The sequence below is a fragment of the Bos grunniens genome, chromosome 11 (assembly GCF_055505025.1).
Source record: "Bos grunniens cultivar Pamir isolate PY7600 chromosome 11, Bosgru_T2T1.0, whole genome shotgun sequence".
In the NCBI taxonomy this organism is placed as follows: domain Eukaryota; kingdom Metazoa; phylum Chordata; class Mammalia; order Artiodactyla; family Bovidae; genus Bos; species Bos grunniens.
Genome location: NC_141175.1, coordinates 41,233,995 through 41,256,272, shown reverse-complemented (window position 1 = coordinate 41,256,272; position 22,278 = coordinate 41,233,995). Strand labels below are relative to the sequence as shown.

Genomic DNA, 22,278 nt, shown 5'->3' with positions numbered 1-22,278 from the left:
GAGTGAATTATGAAGGTAGGCCATTAAAAATGTTAATGCTTCTACCTGGCCTTCTCTTTGGGGATGCTCATTCTTGGAAACCAGCCACCATGCTCTGAGGAAGCCCATGCCATAGGGAGAGGCCCCTGGTTCTCAGGCCTAGCTGAAGTCCCAGGGGACAGCAGCACCACCTTGCAAGCCATCTGAGTGCTGCCTTGGAAGCAGGTCCTCCAGCTTTGAGCAAGACTGCCTGACGGACTCTGTGTGGAGCACAGATGAACCTCCCTGCTAAGCCCTGCCCAAACAACAGACCTTAAACACAGTAAATGATGTTGCTGTTTAAGATACTAAGGTTAGCAGTAGTTTGTTACACAGCAGTAAGCCAGGCAGCAATGGTACAGTTGTCACGGCCTGCACGTGTACACCAAAACTTGTAGGATAAGTGTCAGTTAACTGAAGGAAAACCTTCAAGACAATAGGGAGCATGTTTTAAAGAAACGTTGCATCATCATCGATGTTCATGATGGTATCCTTACAAAGGACAATATTGTAAGGAGAAAAAGAATAGTAGTGACTCAATTCAAAAAGTGCCTCAAAGGATCAGACTCTGAATAGGAAGAAATCTGAGGAACATCACACCAAATTTATTTTGAATATATTTTCCTTTTAAAGGACATACAAGAGTGACATATAATGAAAAAAACTATATCTAAATAAGTTTGAAAAAGCATTCAATGAATATGAAATGCTAAGTGATAAGAATGCATTGTATCAGTTTCATTGGCAACATTTTTCTTTCTCAGTGGTATAAGATAATCTTACAATCAAGGACATTTTAGGGCATCCTTGGTGGCTCAGTAGTAAGGACTCCATCTGCCAATGCAGGAGACATGGGTTTGATCGCTGGTCCAGGAAAATCCCACACGGCGTGGAGCAACCAAGCCCATGAGCCACAACTATTTAGCCTGTGCTCTAGAGCCCAGGAACCAGAACTACTGAAGCCCACGTGCCCTAGACCCATACTCTGCAACAAGAGAAGCCACCGCAATGAGAAGCCCGCACACTGCAACTACAGAGTAGCCCTCGCTTGCCACTAGAGAAAAGCCCGTGAGCAATAAAGACCCAGCATCGTCAAAAGTGAATAAAGAACATTTTTAAAAATGTTTTATCATTCTTAACTTAAATCTAATTATACCACCAAACATAAGTGTTCTAAGAAATTTCAAAATTTTTCATTTTTCTTTGAAAATTAAAAACAAAAACAAAACACATCAAAGATAGGCTTTTTTAAAGTTCAATTTAATTTTTACTTTAATAATTATGTCCGTAGCTTGGTTCTATAAACATTTAGGGAATTTTTTTAAGTTTAATTTTCTGAAGTTAATATTATTCAAACAAGTGACTTTCTAAGAACCCCTGAAATCACAAGAATTTTATGAGTGTTTTAGGTGGTTCTGTCTCTTGAAGGAGGGGGAGTGGTTACTGAAAGGGTGATGAATTTAATGTCTCTGAGCTTAGTTGCAGACATGGGCATTGGAGAAACAAAGTGACTTAAGAGATACTTATTAATAAGCATTTATAAAACAAAAGAAAGGATGATGTTGGTTTTATTATTCCTGTTAAAAGAATCAAAACTTCTACAGACTTCAGAAACAAAATTTATTCACAAAATACATTAAAAAGTTTGACAAAAAACAAGACTACAAAAGCCCCACAGTCTTACACATCTCAACATCATCACAGTCAGCAGCTGAAAAGTCTCCAGTATTCAACTTGTTTTATAAGATTAAAAAAATTTAAAAAAAGAAAAGTCTTTTCAAAAGTCTCAATCACAGCATTTCATTCTGAGTTAAATCGCTGAAAACTGATGACCATGTCACTTTGGTATTTTATAGAGTAATGTTCTTTTTGGAGATTTATTGACACTGAAATATCTCAAAGTATATTTATTTATGAAGGTTAATTCACAATAGTCTTACCAAGGTAAACTATTTTAAAACAAATTAAATCACTACTGCAAACCTGTAAAGACTAAAATGTAATACAAGTGTAATTACAGAATATGAAACTCTGAGGACATAGAACAAATTTAAAATAATTAATTATAGAAAAGTTTCAACTTTTATTAGAAATGGAGGGAGAGGAACAGGATTGGCTCTGGAGACCTTGGTGCCCCATGTGCAAGAGCAAACCACCACCCAGTCAGGACGCTGGTCAGGCCGTGTGACCTTTCATAGCCAGATAGAGGCTGGCCCAGAGGTTTGCGTCTGAGGCCTTTTCTCATCAGTCAAATCGCACTTTGTTCAGTGAGGGTCAGAGGATCCCAGAACGTATTCTACATTCTCTGAGTATTTGCTTTGGAGGGTTTCAAGTCCAAAGATCAAATTTTGTGGAGTTTCGTAACGATCAGTACTCTCACCATCTGGTCAAATGAACTACAGATGCACAGACCCCTCTTATCCGGACTCCAGTCCAAACTTGAAACGGGCTGAGTAGACAACGTAACATTCTGCAGAAGGCTGACGGAGCCCGCAACTCCCATCTCTACACCCTCGGAATCTTTCTTTGATCGCTGAATCGGGTATTCGCTAAAAGTAAGAGGAGATAAACCTTAGTATTTGTCATTTTATTCTTACACATGTGCTCCAACAGCTATTTTTATTTCTCACTTGACTACTAGAACTGATAAATATTAAGGCATCTTTCTTGGAGAAGGAAGTGAATACATTCTTGTCTGGAGAATTCCATGGACAGGGGGAGCCTGGCGGTCTATTGTCCATGGGGTTGCAAATAGTCAGACACGATGGTCTGACTAACACAAGGCATCTTTCTAACGTTGAGTTGTATTGCAATAAGGAGACAGTATTTCAACCTCAAGCTCAAACCCCACAAATCTCATAAAAAGCCATTATTTCTACTAAAAACGTTGAAACATCATTTCTGTTCAGCGTGAGTATTTTTTATTTTACTATGAAAGTTCTAGATTGATCTAGCATCTTTAATAAATTGACCTGGTGCTCTTCATCATTTTTTACTATAATTCTCCTCTAGATGTGGATTGTTAGATGCTACAAGTAACCTTTGCCTTACAAGTAACATTTGCAGAATCTCATCTTAACACTTCCAGAAAGGGAAACTGATGCTGGTTTCTAAGCCCAGAGCTCCTCAAAGCTGAAGGACCTTATATGTACCATTTCTAAGGGAAAGTACTATTGGGAGGAGATTTTAGACCTAGACATCATTGCCTCAAAAAAGGAAACAGTGAATTCTAGAATGTTTGATCTTCTATCAGCTAAGAATATAAAATTATAACATAAAAAGAACTGAAGGTTAACACTCATAAATACGATTTGGTCTAGATTTGAGAAAGTGAAAAGTGAAACACCTGTCCCCCATGGAGATGTGTTCCTAGTGAAACACAGGGGTATTCCTCCAAAGGTCTTTTAAAGCCTGTTAGGTATCAACTATGATTACCTTTATTTCAAAAGAAGCAACTCAGAAGCAGAACAGAAACAAAGAAATGATAAGCAGATAACTGCCTATCCTTTCTTTCTCTCAGACCCTACACCTCCTTTTGATTTTTAAAAAGAATACAACATTCAGATGAATAGACAGATTACAGAACATTTTCCATGTCTCTTGGCAAAGGCTGCAGTTGTTTAGTATTTAAAAGATAATAAAGATCTTTTTTTTCCCCCTAAATCCCCCATAACACCTATTCAAGTTTTAGAGTGGAAACTGATCAAGATGGCTGAGAATAGGATGTAGAACTCACCTCTCCCCACAAACACATCAAGAACAGGAAAATTCTCACTGAAAACTAACTGGAAACTGGCACAAGGATTTCTGTACAACCACGGCTATGAGGAGAAACACACGGAATTGGGAAGGGAAGAAAAGAAAAGTGATCAGGTCAGGACCTGGGCCCCTGGGAAGGGACTCAGAGGAAAAGGGAAGATACACAGGCAGACTCCCACCCTGGGAAGTAGGTGATGAGAGCTAGAGTGGGTGCCTCCAGGTCCTATGTTGGGGAGACAAGTCCCCTTGGCTGCTTGCAGGGCCACTGGGACTCACAAGAAGGCTGTAGCCTGGGCCCACCTCCCTGGCTTCTGTTCAGCAACCTGGGATCAGACCCCTACCCTAATAGGGCAATAATGGCCACTGAACAGAGGGGAGGTCCCACCACATCCCTGGCTCCAGCTCGAGCCCCTCCATCTCCAGCCACACCCCCTACCAGAGTGATGGCTGCCAGCTACCCGGAGGAGAGATGCAACTTGTGTCCACATCAGATCCCGCTCTCTCACCAAAGGTAGTGGGCACACGCAGTCTCCCACCTAAGAACCCCCTTTAAGACTTACATAGGTACAGAGGCAGAAAAAGTTCAGCAAAACAGAACTGCACTCAATTGAAAGAGCCAGAGAAAATCTCCGAAAAAGAATAATGAAACAGAAATAAACAATTTACCAGATAAAGAATTTAAAGCACTGGTAAGAAAAATGTTAACTGAATTAGGGGAAAATCCAGATGTACACAGTGAAAATTTTAACAAAGAACTAGAAAATACATAAAGACCATTAAGAACTCAATAGGTGAAAAAAAAATACTAAAAGGAACAAATAACAGACAGTGATACAGAAGAATATATAAATGACCTGGAAAACAGGATGATGAAAATCACCCAACCAGAGAAACAAAAAGAAAAATAAATTAAAAAAAATGAAAACAGTTTAAGAGATCTCTGGGATGACATTAAGTATACAAATATTTTAAAGGGAGTATGAGAAAAACAGAAAGTCACATACAAAGGAATCTCAAGAAGGCTATCAGCTCATTTTTCTGCAGAAACTTAGCAGGCCGGAAGGGAGTAGCACAATACTCAGAGTGCTGAAGGGGAAAATCTGCAACCCAGGATGTTTTGCCTGGAAAGATTATCATTTAGAATAGGAGACATAAAACAACTTCTTAGACAAGCAGAAACTAAAAGAACTCAACAATACTAAACCTACCCTAAAAGAAATGTTAAAGGGTCTTCTCCACGTGGAAAAGAAGAATCTACAGGAAAGGGGAAAGCCCACTTGGAAAGGCAAATATATAGTAAGAGCAGACGTGCAAACACAACGACAAGGTTCTTCCTGGAGGTTGGTCAGCGTCTTCAAGCTCTGTTTCTGTCCTATCATAGTGACGTCACCTGAACTTGGGCAAGTCAATTATCAGGCTCTAAAACTAAGAATTTCAGCCCCTTTCCTTTCTTCCAGAGGTACTGTTCTGATGACCGAAGAATATTTCACAAAAACCTTCCGTCAAAGTCTTCCTACTAAAAAAAACAAACAAACTAGCAAAAACCACGATTTCAAATTTATGAAATGAAGTGTTCATGAGCTACTCTAATGTATGGAACATACCACTAAAAAAATATTTGTTGTGTTAAAGGTTTATATTGATATTTATAAAATATAAATAAGTATATTAGTAAAAAAAATGCTTAGAAATTAGTTCTTATGTAATACCATGACATTTAAAATCATATCAAAATTAACTAAGTCAAAGGAGGAAAAACAGAGAGTTTAATCGAATCCTACTTTACGCCCACAAGTAACCTAAAACGGAGCACCGTGCACTGGGAGAGACTTACTACTTCCAGAGGTGCAGGCTGCCGGCGCCTCCTGCTGTGAGGAAGACCTCTCGGTTCTGTGGCAGGTGTCGGACCTGCCACACAGTAGATTTATGAGCCTGAACAGAACAAGAGGCACACAAGCGGTGTATAAGTTTTTAGGATAAAGAAAGACTACCCTACATAGAGAACAGACTTCCGGTTGCCAAGGGAGAGGAGGGGTGGGGTTGGAAAGGACTGGTAGTTTGGGATTAGCAGATGCAAACTCTTATATACAGAATGGATAAACAACAATGTATGTCCTACTCTAGCACAGGCAACTAAATTCAATATCCTGTGACAAACCATATTGGAAAAGAACATGAAAAGGAATGGATATATGCATATAACTGAGGCACTGTGCTGTAGAGCAGAAGTTTATACAACATTGTAAGTCAACTCTACTTCAATAAAATAAATTAGAAAAAAAGACTGTCCTAGAAGAGAAACCTGTAAAAACACAATTTTTACCTCTATCAATGACAATTTCAGTAACTTCGATCATTTCAATTACTGTTATAAAAGTAATTACTTTCTGGCATGTCTCTCTTTTTAAACTTTCTTATTTGTAAATTAAAAAAATTTTTTGGCTATACTACATGGCTTGTGGGATCTTAGTTCCCCAACCAGGGATTGAACTTGGGCCCTGGGCAGTGAAAGTACCAAGTCCCCTGGCACTTCTCTTTATAATGGCTACAGAGATTTATAAGGACCCATCAGAAATTAGGAAAAGAATCATTTTTCTTGTTTTATAAAGCAGAGTTCTACTGGACTTAAATATATATCAGATTAAAAGTCTTAACATTTAGCTTCACAGTATCATATAAATTATGCAAATAGATCTTATACATTTAAATATCTTTAGCTCACTCTATGGAGGAAAAAACCTCAAAATACAAAAAAAGAAAAATATTTTCTAAGGGGAAAAAAGGATGGACTGAACTTCTTTTTAACAACTTTACTTTTTTAGAGCAGTTTTATGTTCACAACAAAACTGAGTGGAAAGTACCAAGAGTTTAATGTAAAGCTCCAAGTCTTATCTGTAATTTACACCACTGGACTTGTCTAGTCTTCAAAACAAGGGTCAGGAGGACTTACAGACGGTGTTTATGGTTATAACAAGCCCGGTCCTTTATCACTGATATTAAAGATAGAAATAGCAACTGGATGAATGTTAACAGCTTGTAAATCAATCCTTATGGTGCTATATTCACTGTGGGGAACTTCAGAGAGGGAGGGTGGAGGGGGAGACAGGAGGATGGGGGAGGGAGAAAAGACTTGTGCTTCATAGCAGTAGTGAGACCAGCTAACTTGATTTAAGCCACACATAAGACATGTGCATTTCAGTTGATCAGTCTTGACATATGATTTTAATAGCCTTTTAAGAGAATTACCATCAGCAGAGAAAAACACATATCTCAAAATACACACTTTAAGTATGTGAGAGTCCTCAAGTTGACTAGGTTCAAGCTGTTAAACCTTAATTTGTTTTGTAGCTTAAACTTCTATTTTTCTCCTGGAAGCTGATAAAAAGCAAAAAGTAAGAGGGGAAATGACTAAAATACACCAGTCTTTTATTTGACAGATTTAGCAATTACTGGATTAACTAAATGTAACAAAAAAAATTTTTTTTGGAGACACATTGTACTTTCCAGTTAAGGAGAAATGTGTTAAGGACTGTACTGGGGACAATTTAGTAAGTGCCTTATGTTGCATATGGACTTCCCTTGTGGCTCAGCTGGTAAAGAAACCACCTGCAATGAGGGAGACCTGGGTTCGATCCCTGTGTGGGGAAGATCCCCTGGAGAAGGGAAAGGCTACCACTCCAGTATTCTGGCCTAGAGAATTCCATGGACTGTATAGTCCACAGGGTCGCAAAGAGTCGGACAGGACTGAGCGACTTTTACTTCACTTATGTTGCAATAGATACTTAATATATCCTAGAATGACAAAGGCAAAACAAAATTACAGTGGCTAGCTAGTTACCTTAAGATTACAGTTCATTGAGCAGTAACAGTAATTTGTATGCAATAATAATTAGTTCAATAATATTAAAACAAAATATGAAGGTCTAAGAAGTACTACTGACTCCATGATAGAGGGAAAAGGAGAAAGGCAGTGAATTTTTATTTCCTGAGCAACTTACATAATTTAATATTATGGAAACTACAAATCTGAGACTGATTTTTCTTTTCTTTTATACTCGAGGAAGCTCAGAGTCACATTTCCAACTCATCTCTGGCAAATGACAGGATGTTTCAGCAGGAACTTTATGCCAACCCCTTACTCCAGATGGCAATTTCATTTTTTTAAACCAGTGCTTTCCACTTGTGCTGCTTTCTTCAACAATTTTTCTAATGTTGTAATACCAAATGTTTCCCTCTAAGTTCCCTCAAATACTATTTGGAACAAGGCAAAGTATACATATGAGGCTTCTCTGGTGGCTCAGCGGTAAAGAATCCACCCGTAATGCAGGAGACGCGGGTTTGACCTCTGGGTTGGGAAGATCCCCTGGAGGAGCCTGGTGGGCTACAGTCTGTAGGGTCGCAAAGAGTTGGACATGACTGAGCACACATGCATATATATGGGTACATTTTTGAAAAGTATATAATTAGTATTATGTTAAGGTATATATAGGGCTTCCATGGTGGCTCAGATGGTAAACAATCTGCCTGTAATGCAAGAGACTGGGTTTGATCCCTGGGTTGGGATACTCGCATATACCCAAAAGTATATAATTGGGTAATAACACAAGTATATTTATTAGGAAACACAAGACTATGTTTTGTTAACCAAATCCTTTTTCTTCTTAATTAAAAAAAAAAAAATCTGATAGTTGCTTTACAATGTTGTGTTAGTTTCTGCTGTACAAAGTGAATCAGCCACACATATACATACATACTCTCTTTCTTGGATTTCCTTCCCATTTATTGTTGACTAATTTCTTAAACCAGCTAGTTTTCTTGTGATTGCTCTTAAACTACAAAATAAGAGTCATTACCAACGAAGGCCTTTATTATTAATATAATCAAGAAATATGAAACTGACAAACTTTAGGAAAGTATTCTTTGCACAGAATAACTTATCAAGATCCTACAAGAATATATTAAAAATAGCTCCCTTCATGCAAAAAACCTGGAAGGAACTTGGTGACTCATTCTATTTATTAGTCTAAAGCAAGCTATTAATATGAACACTCCTCTTCATAGAAAGGTATTTATTTCCCTCATCTTTACCTTTTCTGAAACAGAAGCAAAACCTTTGGTTGGATGCTGTGTTCTCATGTCAAAAACATGAAACTTTCCTTCCAGAGATGTAGCTACTAACTTATTCATACTTATGTCTTTTCTGTCAAACTCCAAGCTACACACCTGAAAATAGAGAATATTTATGAGTGATGCTCCAATGATTATATCCAAGAGTTTCTTTCAAACCAAGTAAAACAACTTTAACATTACTGGCTCATGTGAAAGCACTTAAAAAAAATCATTTTATCTTTTGAATCTGTATACCAAATACTTGTAACTAGAAAATTTTCTTCTCGGTTAGTAAGGTCCCAAAATCATCAAAGGCACTGAGGTACATTTGGAAAGCCATAATTTAACATTTTACCATTATTACATAATGATTTTATAAAGTTAAGTCAAGGCTGACTAGAGGAAACAGGAAAGAACCACATTCTTCACTGAAGATGTACAACCCGGGAACCAAAAACCTACAAGTACCTGGGAGTCAATTACAGTCTCGGGCTTCCTGATATTACCAGAAAAGGGCCTGGTACCAGCTCACTTTAACATCACACTGCATAGCCCACAGGCGTCTAGAGATGGGCTACAGGGGCGGTGACCCACTAGGCACTGTCACACCACACCTGGGTGAGTGTTCTCCTTCTGAAGAGAGCGTCCCTGATTTTTAATCAGATCCTCAAAGGACTTCACAGACCCTAAAGGTTAAGAACCATCCATCCATAAAGGGGTTTTACTGAGACGAGTTATTAGGGGTGCTTTCCTTTTGTAGTTCAGAGGTACATGGAAAAGATATTCAGAGAAACTGCAAAGAATGTAAATGCACATTACCCCATTTTTTATATTTGTCTCCCACCGTAAGGACATATTTCTGAGATCAAACAGCTTGATGTCTCCGTTGTCATAGCCAGCACACACAACACGTTCCTCTTGATTATAAGCATTGCCTGGAAATCAGGACATGATATTTCAGATCTTTTTAAATGCTGATTTGAAGGCTGCTTAAAAAACTTATGGACATCTGAAACATAACATTGTAAATCAACTATACTCCAATAAAACACAAACAAAACAATAATCTTACAAAACTACACAGGTAACTTGTACCAAATCAGGTGAAGAAGTCACATTGGATAGAATCTCATTTTACTAATCCTACAGGACACCAAGATTATTAATTTAGTATCTGATATTGTTTACCAAAAAAGCTCTTTATTGAGATTCTGTGCTCAAGAGATATATGAAAGTGTTTACTGGATTTTAAATTGAAAACAAATATTCTTTCTATACTCTGTTTGCAAAGACTAACGATTTAAGCATAGCAGAGTTTGGTAGAATAAATACAGTTATACTTCCAATGCTTTCTTGGAATGCAAATGGAAACTAAACTTATTTATTTTGCAAAATGTTGTTCTGGTGTTATCAGATGCTCACAGTTGAAGTCAATCTACAACCTGCAGTTGAATTCACCTTGCTCAGATCCAGGAATTTTTGGATTATTCCCTTTTTTTATGAACTCTAGCCCTGCATTTCCACTGGAGGGTTCACCGAGATGACATGACAGCAGCTGAAACTCCTGATGTCTAAAACTGATGGCATCGTCTTCCTTTAAAAACTATCATATACTCTGTGGAACTTCTTCAATATACATCATTCACTTCATAGTCAACCTCAAAATTCAGTCACTTTGGACATAATCCTTTCCCTTGTTCCTCATCTCCCAAAAAACTGCCAAACTGTATTTATTTTGCCACATTATTTCTGAATTTACTCCTCTGTTCCATTCTCACTGCTTCTTAAACCTACATATTTCCTGGAATACTGCAAAGAGCTTCAGAACTCACATTTCCTCTGCCACTCCTCCTGCCTACACGACCACAGTGTAAAGCTAAAGCTCTGACCCTATCTCATCCTTGCAGAAGCCTTCAAAGGTTTACCGCTACCTCCAGACCATCTACACACCTCTGGCTGTGGCCACGTGCCATCTTTAAGGCTATTCCTACCTCCATTCCTTCTACATACTCTTCTTCCAGTGCTTGAAATCTCCCAGTTTCAGTGTTTCAAATCCTACATGTCCTTGGACTGAGGGCAATATGTTCTTTTGCCTCCCTTGGGATTCCTTCTGTATTGATCCATGCCTCTGTGACCTTTTATCCCTCTGACCTTGTACGAGTGATACAATTAATGTATCACTTTTCATACTTGCAGCGCTTTTTATTAAAGTTACCAGGTTCTTTAAGTTAAAATAAGAGTCTGCTTCGGATAAATGTCCTTTCTTTAAATTTAATGTCCTATATTTAAAACTGTACTTACATCCCTTAGAACAATGATTAAAAAGCCTTTAATGGACCCAAAGTTAATTATTTTTTAATTATTACATAAATTTTACATGATGATTCTAAACATTAATTCTGAAATTTCTTCCCAAGTGTGCATGTTTTTGGTTTATATCATTACTTATACACACACAAATACTAATTATAATATATACACATAGAAATCTCCCAATTTCAGTGGTAATTTAGTTTTAAAAGTATATTGATAGAGGAACATGGTTATAAAATTTGTAAGATATAATTTTGTAACAGTGTAACTATTTTTAGAAAATAAACACACTGTGTAGAGCATAATGTAAGATTGGTTAGGTTACCATCTAAGGCTCTACTTAATTTCACTAACGGCATTTGGCTCTCAACTAGGTCAATATTACCAACTTAAACAGAAATAAATAATAATAGTCCATATTTTTGAACACTTGATATCTAAGCACAGTTCTAAGCATTTTACCTGTATTAACTCTGAATCCTCATAACAATACTATTAAGTAAATTCTATTATGACTTCCTTTTTATAAATGAAGCAAGTGAAAAATCAGAGAAGCCTGATAACTTGCCCCAGGTCACAAAGCCAGTAAGTAGCACAGTGAGAATTCAAACCCAGGCCCAATCACCATGTCTATTTGCCTCGATAAACTGCCAGAATAATGTACACAAGAGATTCTAAACCGACTATCAGGACTTTCCTAAAGCACTGTACTTTTTATAATCTGGTATTTCAGGTGTAAGAGTCCTTCGGTAATTTACCAAATGCCACAGTCCAACAGTCTCTCTTGTTTTCCCCCTGCATGGGTTCCATATTAGCAACAGGATCATCTTTCTGCCTTGGGTCCCACACCTTTACGGTTCCTGACAGAAAAAAAAAAGGAGTTGGCAAAATTCAATAGTGAATGATGGCATTTCTTTCTGCATTCTCTTCACATGGCTTCCTATGTACATGGAGATATTATAGATGTTACAGTATCTGAAGAATAGTCACGTTTTTCTGACTTATTATTGGGCAAGTTGTACTTAATATAAGAGATATAACCCACATGTTATACCGTCTGACTTGATTTCCAACTAGTAGATACACAACAAAGCTAACAACTGTTCTTAAGTCATCAACAAGGTATGACTGATAAGGTAAACACAATGTTATGTAATTTAAACCATGCCTTACTTTCTTGATTTAAGCCTAAAACAAATGTACTATTTATTTAGAATAAAGCAAGTGTCATTTTAATGTTTTCTCCTTAGTACCCATATATCATTGGCATTTTTCTTATACATATAAATAAACTAATTTTTACACCTATGATTTCTTATATGAAGCTTTAGAATACCATTTCATATACAATTCAGTTTAATTTCCCCATGACAGTAAAGAAGGAAGAAGTTAATAAAAGTAACCAATAATTCTTCTCAATTTAATTTTAACTCCCTCATTTTAATGCAAGTTATGGGAAAACTAACTAGTGTCACTGATTTTGAGAAACACAAAGACATGTAATAAAACGGTTAAAAGGCAAGTACCCAAGTGAGAACAGAAAAAGGGTTAAAAAAATCCTTGAAAAGGATAATAAATGCAGGAAAAGGGGAGATATTTCAGTAGACTTATGGCCAAGGATAAAGTTGGTCATTATAAAGGTTACTTCAAGGAAAAATAAATTTCCTATAAATGTGTAAGTTATTATAATTTCTCTATGCACTTCCCTAGTGGCTCAGTGGTAAAGAATCTGCCTGCCAGTGCAGGAGACACCTGGGTTGGGAAGATCCCCTGGAATAGGAAATGGTAACCCACTCCAGCATGCTTGCCTGAAAAATCTCATGGACTGAGGAGTCTGGGTGGGCCACAATCCATGGGGATCACAAAGAGTCGGACATGCCTGAGCATGCATGTTATACATGACAGAACTCATAAAAATTGGTAACATTAAGCTTGTAATAGTTAAATGAACAAAGAATATAAATAGATAATCTGCAAAGCAAAATTAACTAAAAAAACAAATACAGAGAGACGTTAATGCAAGTCAGGACAGGATAGCATTTTTACCTCTAAAATTAGGGGGAGAAAGGAATCAATGCTGGTGGGTTGACTGGCAATCTACCTCATCTACCATAGCTGATAATGGTAAATAGGTACTTTGGGAAGTTTGACAAGTTTCTTAAATGATAAAATATGATTATTCCAAGAGTTACATTCATGATGATACTCATTTCATTGTCAGTCTCCCAAAACAACAAATAAAACCTTAATGCAAATCGAATGCTCATTAACAGGGGCATCGCTAAGGAACTGTGATACATTCATAGGATGGAATATTATAAAGCATCAAAAAGATACTTATGAAGACCACACCAAAACAGCAATATCATATGACAAAACATTAAATATAAAAAAAAAAAAAAAAAAAAAAACTGGGAATTCCCTGGCGGTCCGGTAGTTAGCACTCCCTTACTTCCACTACTAAAGGCACAGGTTCAATTTCTAGTCCGCATGCCCTGGTGAAGCCAAAAGAACAAACAGACTAAAAAAGAACAAAACTAAACCATATTAACCCTGATAAAACAGTGTTAATTAATAAATTGTATCTTAGACTGAAAAGGAAAACCAACCTGATATTTATGCTAGTGTGGTAGACTGTAACTTTTCCTTCTATATTCCATACTGCTTCTATGATTGGAAAAAATATTTGACTTCGAAAACACAGCTGCTCTTAAGAAACTGTTAGAAAATTAAATTCCACTTTTCTGTGAAAACAATTTCTTCATGGTCTTGAGCATTAAAAAAACCTAGCCAAACCAATAAAGATACCAATCACTTAGGTCCCCCTTCTGCAGCAACAAAAATTCTGACTCTGTTATATTCACAACAGCTCAGGACCCCAAAAGGCCTGTTGCTTGTTAGTCACTGCGGGGGAAAAGCAGAGTTGGAGCTCCGGAAGCTTCCTGCAAAGCTCAGCGGAAAGACCACAGACTGCAGTGTTCAACCAGCTGTCAATATGACAATTTTCACAAGTACTAATTCTGCTTTTTAAAAAAAGAAAATGAAAAGCTGCCACCCACAGTATATCGTCAGCTACCTCAAAAATTTCTAGAGACTTTTAAATCCTCAAGGTTCAGAGGAAACTATGGTTGTTAATAGCTGAACTAGCTCAAGACTAAAATAGTAAGTGCTATGCCTCTATCTCAAAATCTCCCCAAAGCCTGAAACAATTGAGGGATATACAATCAAACTTGCCCATCAAAAAAAATAGAGTTAGATTTAGAGGGTCAAAGATTGAGGAAGACTTCCACGTATATTGTTGCACAGAGACTTAACTAAAAAAAAAATAATAATAATGTACACAGAATATTCTGACTTACCATCTCGGCTACCAGTCACAATTTCAGGTGCCCCTTCCCCGATTCCAAGTCCACCAACACCATCTATAGTATTTATAATTTCTTTATGGCCCTTTACAGAATACACTGGGACCTCTGGAGCTTCCAAATTCCTGGAATTTGGAACAGAACACAGCTTCTTACTTACACACACCCCAAATGTTTAGTTCACTACTCAAATCTAAGAATGCAGGCCATATTGAGATTTTTGATTAACAAATAAGGGTTTTTCAATTAAGGTAATTTTCAATTAAGGTAATTTATACATTTACTTCCAAATTTTCCTCCACACTTCTTTCAAGGCTTCTTTCAAGGCCTCTGTGAGAGCTGTCATCATTCAACTTGGAATTCTAACTCCTGAGCCCATTTTACTCAATGATCCTCAAAGACGACTGATCCAGGACCTGTGCACATGAATCCACCAGGAATGTTTCTTAAAAAAATACAGATTCACAGGCTCTTCCCCAGACATAATGCACAAGTATCTCTGGGGTGGGGCCCCAAAACTGTTGACTCTCTAGTACACCAAGGCTGATAATACTGCTTTAAATAGAGTAAATTCAAAGTGATTTAGAATGTTTCCAAAGTGGGCCTTGGTAGTTTGATCTTGAGATCTTTTGAGAGATAAAACATGAGTAGCATTTGCTTTGTATACATTTCTTCCTTATTACTTTCTGAGTTCCACACTGATTTTCATCTAGTTACATTGTTCAGTTTGTCGTCATGCTGATCACAATAAATATTACAGGCAAACTAGCTGAAGTCTCTAATTCTAGGTTAGTTAAGTGAAGGGAGTACTGGAAAGCACCTACTTTTATGTGTCTGAATCTATGGCTGCTGAGTGGCTCAAATAGGTTATGCTAATACACCTTTCTCTTGTCTCTCTCCATTCCACACCCCTCCTTCTGCTTTTGTATTGGAGCCTCTACCCACATTTCTTTTCAGCAAGTCAGTTTTCAACAATACTTATACTTTTTCTCTTTAATGAACTTAGTTCTTCATGACATGTAAGCTCAACTTACTACTAGGCCTAGATTTATCAGTAAAATCTTGCAAATAAAATTTGAGACATTCACCTGGTTCAGAGGTGATGTTTATCTGTGGCGTTAATTGTGAAAGCGTCAAGAGACTAAAGAGGACTGAGCTTCTGTTTAAAAGAACTGGTTTACTCTTTACATAGACTTTGAAACATCAGTGCTTTTAACATGAAATTATGACTTACCAATGAAAATAAAGCAGTAATACCTATACTAGGAAGCTCCGTTAGGAAGATAGTCAACTGTTATATTTGTTGCACACTTTTGTGCTGAAATGTATCTATTTAAAAAAATAACACTCACACTGGTCTCTCTCTAAGTTCTTTGTAAGTACATGACACAGCAGGTAAAAATTAATGCATTCTGCATTCTAGTAAACACCAACTTAATTGCATGTGTGCTCAATCGCTCAGTCGTGTTCGACTCTTTGCAACCCTGTGGACTGTAGCCGGCCAGGCTCCTCTGTCCGTGGAATTTTCTAGGCAAGAAAACTGGAGGGGGTTGCCATTTCCTACTCTAGGGGATCTTCTCGACCCAGGGATCGAACCTGCATCTCTTGCATCTCCTGCACTGGCAAGCAGATTCTTTACCACTGCTCCACCTGGGAAGCCTGCTAATTATTAAGAAATTAAAGCAAATGGAATTAAAACAGCTTCATTCTATACTATATTATGATTCTAAGACAAATAAATATGCCAAAGTAACTCAGTTACAAAATAGCAGATTCTAAATTAGAATCAAAAAAGATCACAAGGTAGGGAAGACAGGTCCTCTAGAACATTATTGTATACTTTACATGATTAAGAGATAGTCTTAAAAAGTTTTTACAGAGGAATTTTGATTCATTCAATTCTAAATATGAGGAAATAACTCTAGGTAAAACATGAAAATTAAAAGCATTTGGTACTACTGAGATTTTGCTTATTCAAAACAGGTTTGTCTTGATTTACTCAAGAGATGTGTTCCTAAAAAGTTGTGCTCAGATGTAAGTTAAAGCATAAAAAGAAAAGAGTTTAATGAACTGGGAGTTCTATGTTAAACAAATTAAAACATACAAAAATATATTATTGTGTAATGCCAAATATCTTCTTAAAATGTAAACAACATCTGATTTTTCAGTGTTATACATGAGCATTCTTATATAATGTATCCTTCATTATATGAGGGAATAGCCCTTTATTACAAATATAGGTGTTAAATGCTAGCACTAAACAGCATGTGTGGAAACAAATATTAATATTATTTGAAAAAGCTAAAGAAAAATGTTAGTATTTTGAAATAGATTTGAAACATGAAATCTAAAAGTATATATTAAAAGGTAATTGCAATATTCTTATAAATAGTTAAAATTTAACAAAAAACATCTTAGAATTCTTTCAGTGGAAGCGTAACACAACTATCAAAGAAACTGCTTATGTCTTCACACTGATGAAATAATCTTACCATATATGAAGGTTTCCAGCAAAATCTCCAGTGGCCAGATATCTCTGCTGTAAAGATGCTGCGCCAAATGTTCCACATTTAATGGGTTTGGCCTTTTCAATCTTAATAGAAGGGAGGGAGAGAGGATACGTTATTTAGATAAGCACCTATTTATGGCTCTATTATGGGAATTAAATAAGGCACACAATTTTAAAAAGCAATTAAAATGTTTTCTGATAAAAAATTATCATGCTTTTCCTTCAGTAATTTTTGTATAGTCTAAAAGTACAGGCGGGCTTCCCTGGTGGCTTAGCTGATAAAGAATCCGCCTGTAATGCAGCCATGAAATTAAAAGACGCTTGCTCCTTGGAAGAAAAGCTATGACCAACCTAGACAGCATATTAAAAAGCAGAGACTTTACTTTGCCAACAAAGGTCCGTCTAGTCAAAGATATTGTTTTTCCAGTAGTCATGTATGGATGTGAGAACTAGACTATAAAGAAAGCTGAATGCCAAATTGAACTGCGGTGTTGGAGAAGACTCTTGAGAGTCCCTTGGACTGCAAGGAGATCCAGCCAGTCTATCCTAAAGGAAATTAGTCTTGAATATTCATTGGAAGGACTGATGCTGAAGCTGAAGCTCCAGTACTCTGGCTACCTGATGTGAAGAACTGACTCACTGGAAAAGATCCTGATGCTGGGAAAGATTGAAGTCAGGAGGAGAAGGGGACAACAGAGGATGAGATGGTTGGATGGCATCACTGACTCGATGGACAGGAGTTTGAGCGAACTCCAGAAGTTGCTGATGGACAGGGAAGCCTGGTGAGCTGCAGTCCATGGGGTTGCAAAGAGTCGGACATGACTGAGTAACAGAGCTGGACTGAACTGAAAAGTACAGGCAGCTCTTGGGAGATTTTGGAAGTCTGGTTCTAGACGACCAAAATAAAGCAAATATTTGCAATAAACTGAGTCAGATGAATTTCTGTTTCTCAATGAATGTAAAAGTTATGTTTATACTGTCCTGTAGCCTATTAAGTATGCAAATCATTATGTCTAAAAGACAATGTACACACTTTAATTAAAAAATGTATTATTGCCAAAAAATTGCTAACTCCTTTGATCATCCATGAAAAGAAACTCCTTATCCATTATTGTTTTCTAATGAGACTGCAGCAATTCAATCACATCTTCAGGCTCAACTTCTAATTCTAGTTTTCTTGCTGTGTCCACCACAACTTCAGTTACTTCCTCCACTGAAGTCCTGAACCCCTCAGGTCATCCATGAGGTCTGGATCAACTTCTTCCAAACTCCTATTCATGTTGATATTTTGATCTCCTTCCATGAATCACCAACATTTTTAATGGCATCTAGAATGGTGAATCCTTTCCAAAAAGTTTTCAGTTTACTTTGGCCAGATCCATCAGAGGAATCACTTTCTTTGGTAGCTGTAGCCTTAAGAAATGTATTTCTTAAATAACAAGACTTGAAAGTTGACATTACTCCTTGATCCATGGGCTGCAGAATGGATGCTGTGCTAGCAAGCATGAAATCAATGTGAATCTTATGGGTATATCTTCATCAGAGCTCTTGGGTGAGCAGGTATATTGTCAGTGAGCAGCAATATTTTGAAAGGCCTTTTTTTTCCTGAGTAGTAGCTCTCAACAGTGGGCCTAAAATATTCAACAGTTTGTTGTAAAACAGATGTGCTGTTATCAAAGCTGTATTGTCCCATGTATAGAACACAGCCAGAATACTTAGAATAACTCTTAAAGGAACTAGGATTTTCAGAATGGTCAATGAGCACTGGTTTAAAATTAAAGTCACCAGCTGTATTAGCCCCTAACAAGAAAGTCAGCCTGTCCTTTGACTTGAGGCATTGGCTTCTCCTCTCTCGCTATGCAAGTCCTAAATGGCATCTTCTTCCAATAGAAGGCTGTTTCATCTACACCAAAAATCTGTTGCGCAGTGTAGCCTCCTTCCTGAATTATCTTAGTAGGTCTGCATAACTTGCTGCAGCTTCTGCAGCACCTGCTACAGCATCTTCTATCAGCACCTGCTACTTCTTTAGTTTTATGTTAAAGAGACGGCTTCTTTCCTTAAACCATACAAACCAACCAACTTCTGCTAGCTTCCAACTTTTCTTCTGCTGCTTCCTCGCCTCTCTCAGCCTTCAAAGAACTGAAGAGAGTTAGGGCCTTTGCTCTGGATTAGAACATTCACACCTTGGCTAGAACAAAAACATTCACACCTTGGCTACTATTTGATGCAAGATGCCTAACTTTTGGCCCATCTAGGCTTTCAACATGCCTTCCTCACTAAATGTAAACATTCTTGGTTTTTTTATTTAAAGTGAGAGACCTGTGACTCTTCCTTAGAGGCCACTGTAGGGCTAATTTCAATAGGGAGCCCTGAGGAGAGGAAGAGGGCTGGAGAAAAGTCAGCAAGTGAAGCAGTCAGAACACATACAACATTTACCAATTAAGTTTGCAGTCTTGTCAGGGTGTGGTTGACGGCATCCCAAAACAATTACAACATCATCACCAAAGGTCACTGACCAGAAATGACCAAAACAAACATATTACAAGAATTACCAAAACATGATACAGAGACACAAAGCGAGCAAGTGCTGGTGGAAAAACGGTGCTGATAGACTTGGTCAGCACAGGGTTACCAAAATCCTTCAATTTGTAAAAGGTTCAGTCTCTGAGAATTCAATACAGAGAAGCACAATAAAAGGAGGTATGCTTGTATGTCAAATGAATGAGTTTTGCCTTTCTTCTCATCTCGCTAATAAGACATTAAAATGCTGATACCGCTAATATCTCCACTGGTTTGCAAATATGAGATTTCAGCTTTTAATGTGGTATTCTTCTTTAAGAGCCTCAAATAAAAGGATACAATGAAGATATTACTCTTCCAGGTGACAACAGGAAGAAAAAAAAAACTTATGTGTCTTGTATAGTTTTCCCTGCAGAATCCTATAAACTGAGAATGGTTATGTCTGATTCTCTCTGAGACCGTTTTAGTGCAAACAGATGTGGATACCTGTGTGCACCAAAGGCACAGCTGTTAGCATGGATTAGCCCATGTTTTGATATTTCTTTAATTTAAAAGACTGTTGGGAATTCCATGGAAGTCCAGTGATTAGGACTCTTGAGCTTTCACTGCTAAAAGCCTGGGTTCAATCCCTGCTTAGGGAACTAAAATTCCACAGCCACTTGGCCAAATAAATAAATGTAAATAAAAATAAAAGACTATTGTTCTAAGTCTATATATAACAGTTGATCCTTGAACAGCACAGGAGTTAACCCACATGTAACTTATGGTCAGCTCTCTATATCCAAGATTCCTCTGCATCCGTGGATTCAACCAACCATGGCCCATGTAGTAATGTACTATTAACTCTTGAAAAATACCTGGGTATAAGTGACCCATGCAGTTCAAATCCATGCTATACAAAGGTCAATTGCAGTTACATCAGTAAAACAGCCACATGCAAACTCCACCTGTGCATGTCACTGAAGTCCATCGTGGAGTCTACATGTCTAGCTGCCTTGGCCCCTGGAAACTCTAGAGGACATGGAAGTGAGGTTCTATGGAGTCACACACAGTTGAACACGACTGAGTGAGTACACTCACATATATACACACATCCACACATCACACTCTAGCTGCAGAATAGCACCTTCCATTTACTGTCAGCTCAACAGGGCAAAACTATTGCTCTTATTTAGTCTCTTGCAATCTTTAACTTGTTTCTTTTTTGAATTTTTACTGCAGCTGATTTACAATGTTATGTTTACTTATTCATTTTTAATTTTTGGCCATTCCCTGCAGCATGTGGCATCCCAGTTCCCAGACCAGGGATCAAACACACACCCGCTGCATTGGAAGGTGGAGTCTTAACCATGGGACTGCCAGGGAAGTTCCCTTTTTTTTTCTTTTATTCTTAACAAAAATAGTACATGTTCCCTATAAAGATGCAAACAAAACCAAAGACCTGAAGGGTGAAAAGTAAGTTTCCCTTTGACACTCCCCAGAAGTAATCCCCATTCTCTTAGACCCTTTGCTACATATAGATTTGGTTTAATACAGAGAGCATCATAATATCAATATATTATCCATTGACTTGATTTTTTTCACTTAGAGATATATCTGGATGAATTTTTTTTCTCTCTACAGAGTTCCACAGTTTCTAGGGCACTTTCCCTGTAATCTTTGAGTTGCTGGGCCAATCTTCAACCCTACCACTAGGGTTGGCCTGTTTCATATATTTTGTGAAAACAATTTTCCTACCACTTTCAATGTCTGGTTGGGTATTTCCACATAGGATATATGTAGCAATTTTCAAAGAAGAAAATAAAAATTCACTTAACACAAACTATAACTGAACTTCTCTTTCATGATTCAAAAGAAATCATCATGCTCCGGGGCTTTAGAAACTCCCAGCCTGCTGAGCTTTCTGCTTGGGATCTGGATGAACTAGCGGTTACTAGGTAGCCTGGCCTAAAATAAAGCTGGGACTCTTTGGAACTGTCCAGGACCTTTTGATTAAATTTTGTTTAATCAGACACCTACAGTAACATGGTGGTAAAAGATTATATTGATGAGAATAGAACACAGAATGTTAATTTTTTCTCCTTTTTAATACACTGGTGATCTGAGATAGCATCAGTTACATTTGACATCAGAAAACTGATATTTATCTATTTCAGCTATTTTTCCAATTTTATGGAAAACGTATCTTACAATGGGACACCATGGAGGATCAAAGTTTCGTCAATTTAATAAAGCAGTTTCCAATTCCAAATCATTTACATCCTCCCCACCATAGGTTCAGTCAGTCAGTTCAGTCGCTCAGTCGTGTCTGACTCTTTGCGACCCCATGAATCGCAGCACACCAGGCCTCCCTGTCCATCACCAACTCCCGGGGTTCACCCAAACTCATGTCCATTGGGTCGGTGATGCCATCCAATCATCTCATCCTCTGTCATCCCCTTCTCCTCCTGCCCCCAATCCCTCGCAGCATCAGAGTCTTTTCCAATGAGTCAACTCTTTGCATGAGGTGGCCAAAGTACTGGAGTTTCAGCTTTAGCATCAGTCCTTCCGAAGAACACCCAGGACTGATCTCCTTTAGAATGGACTGGTTGGATCTCCTTGCAGTCCAAGGGACCTCTCAAGAGTCTTCTCCAACACTACAGTTCAAAAGCATCAATTCTTTGGCACTCAGCTTTCTTCACAGTC

The 22,278-nt window shown here is 37.6% G+C and overlaps 1 protein-coding gene across 1 annotated transcript in view; it reads right to left on the bottom strand.

Annotated features, from left to right (window-relative positions):
- Positions 1–1,624: 1,624 nt before the first annotated feature.
- DNAAF10 (dynein axonemal assembly factor 10) overlaps positions 1,625–22,278 on the bottom strand; it is a 29,151-nt gene continuing 8,497 nt past the window's right edge. The window contains exons 2-8 of the mRNA XM_086326290.1: positions 17,057–17,157; positions 14,559–14,689; positions 11,958–12,059; positions 9,706–9,821; positions 8,866–9,000; positions 5,612–5,709; positions 1,625–2,567 (exon numbers count right to left, since the gene is read on the bottom strand). Of these exons, the coding sequence (XP_086182416.1) occupies positions 2,360–2,567; positions 5,612–5,709; positions 8,866–9,000; positions 9,706–9,821; positions 11,958–12,059; positions 14,559–14,689; positions 17,057–17,157 (891 nt within the window). The 3' untranslated portion in view covers positions 1,625–2,359. The remainder of the gene's footprint in view (positions 2,568–5,611; positions 5,710–8,865; positions 9,001–9,705; positions 9,822–11,957; positions 12,060–14,558; positions 14,690–17,056; positions 17,158–22,278) is intronic.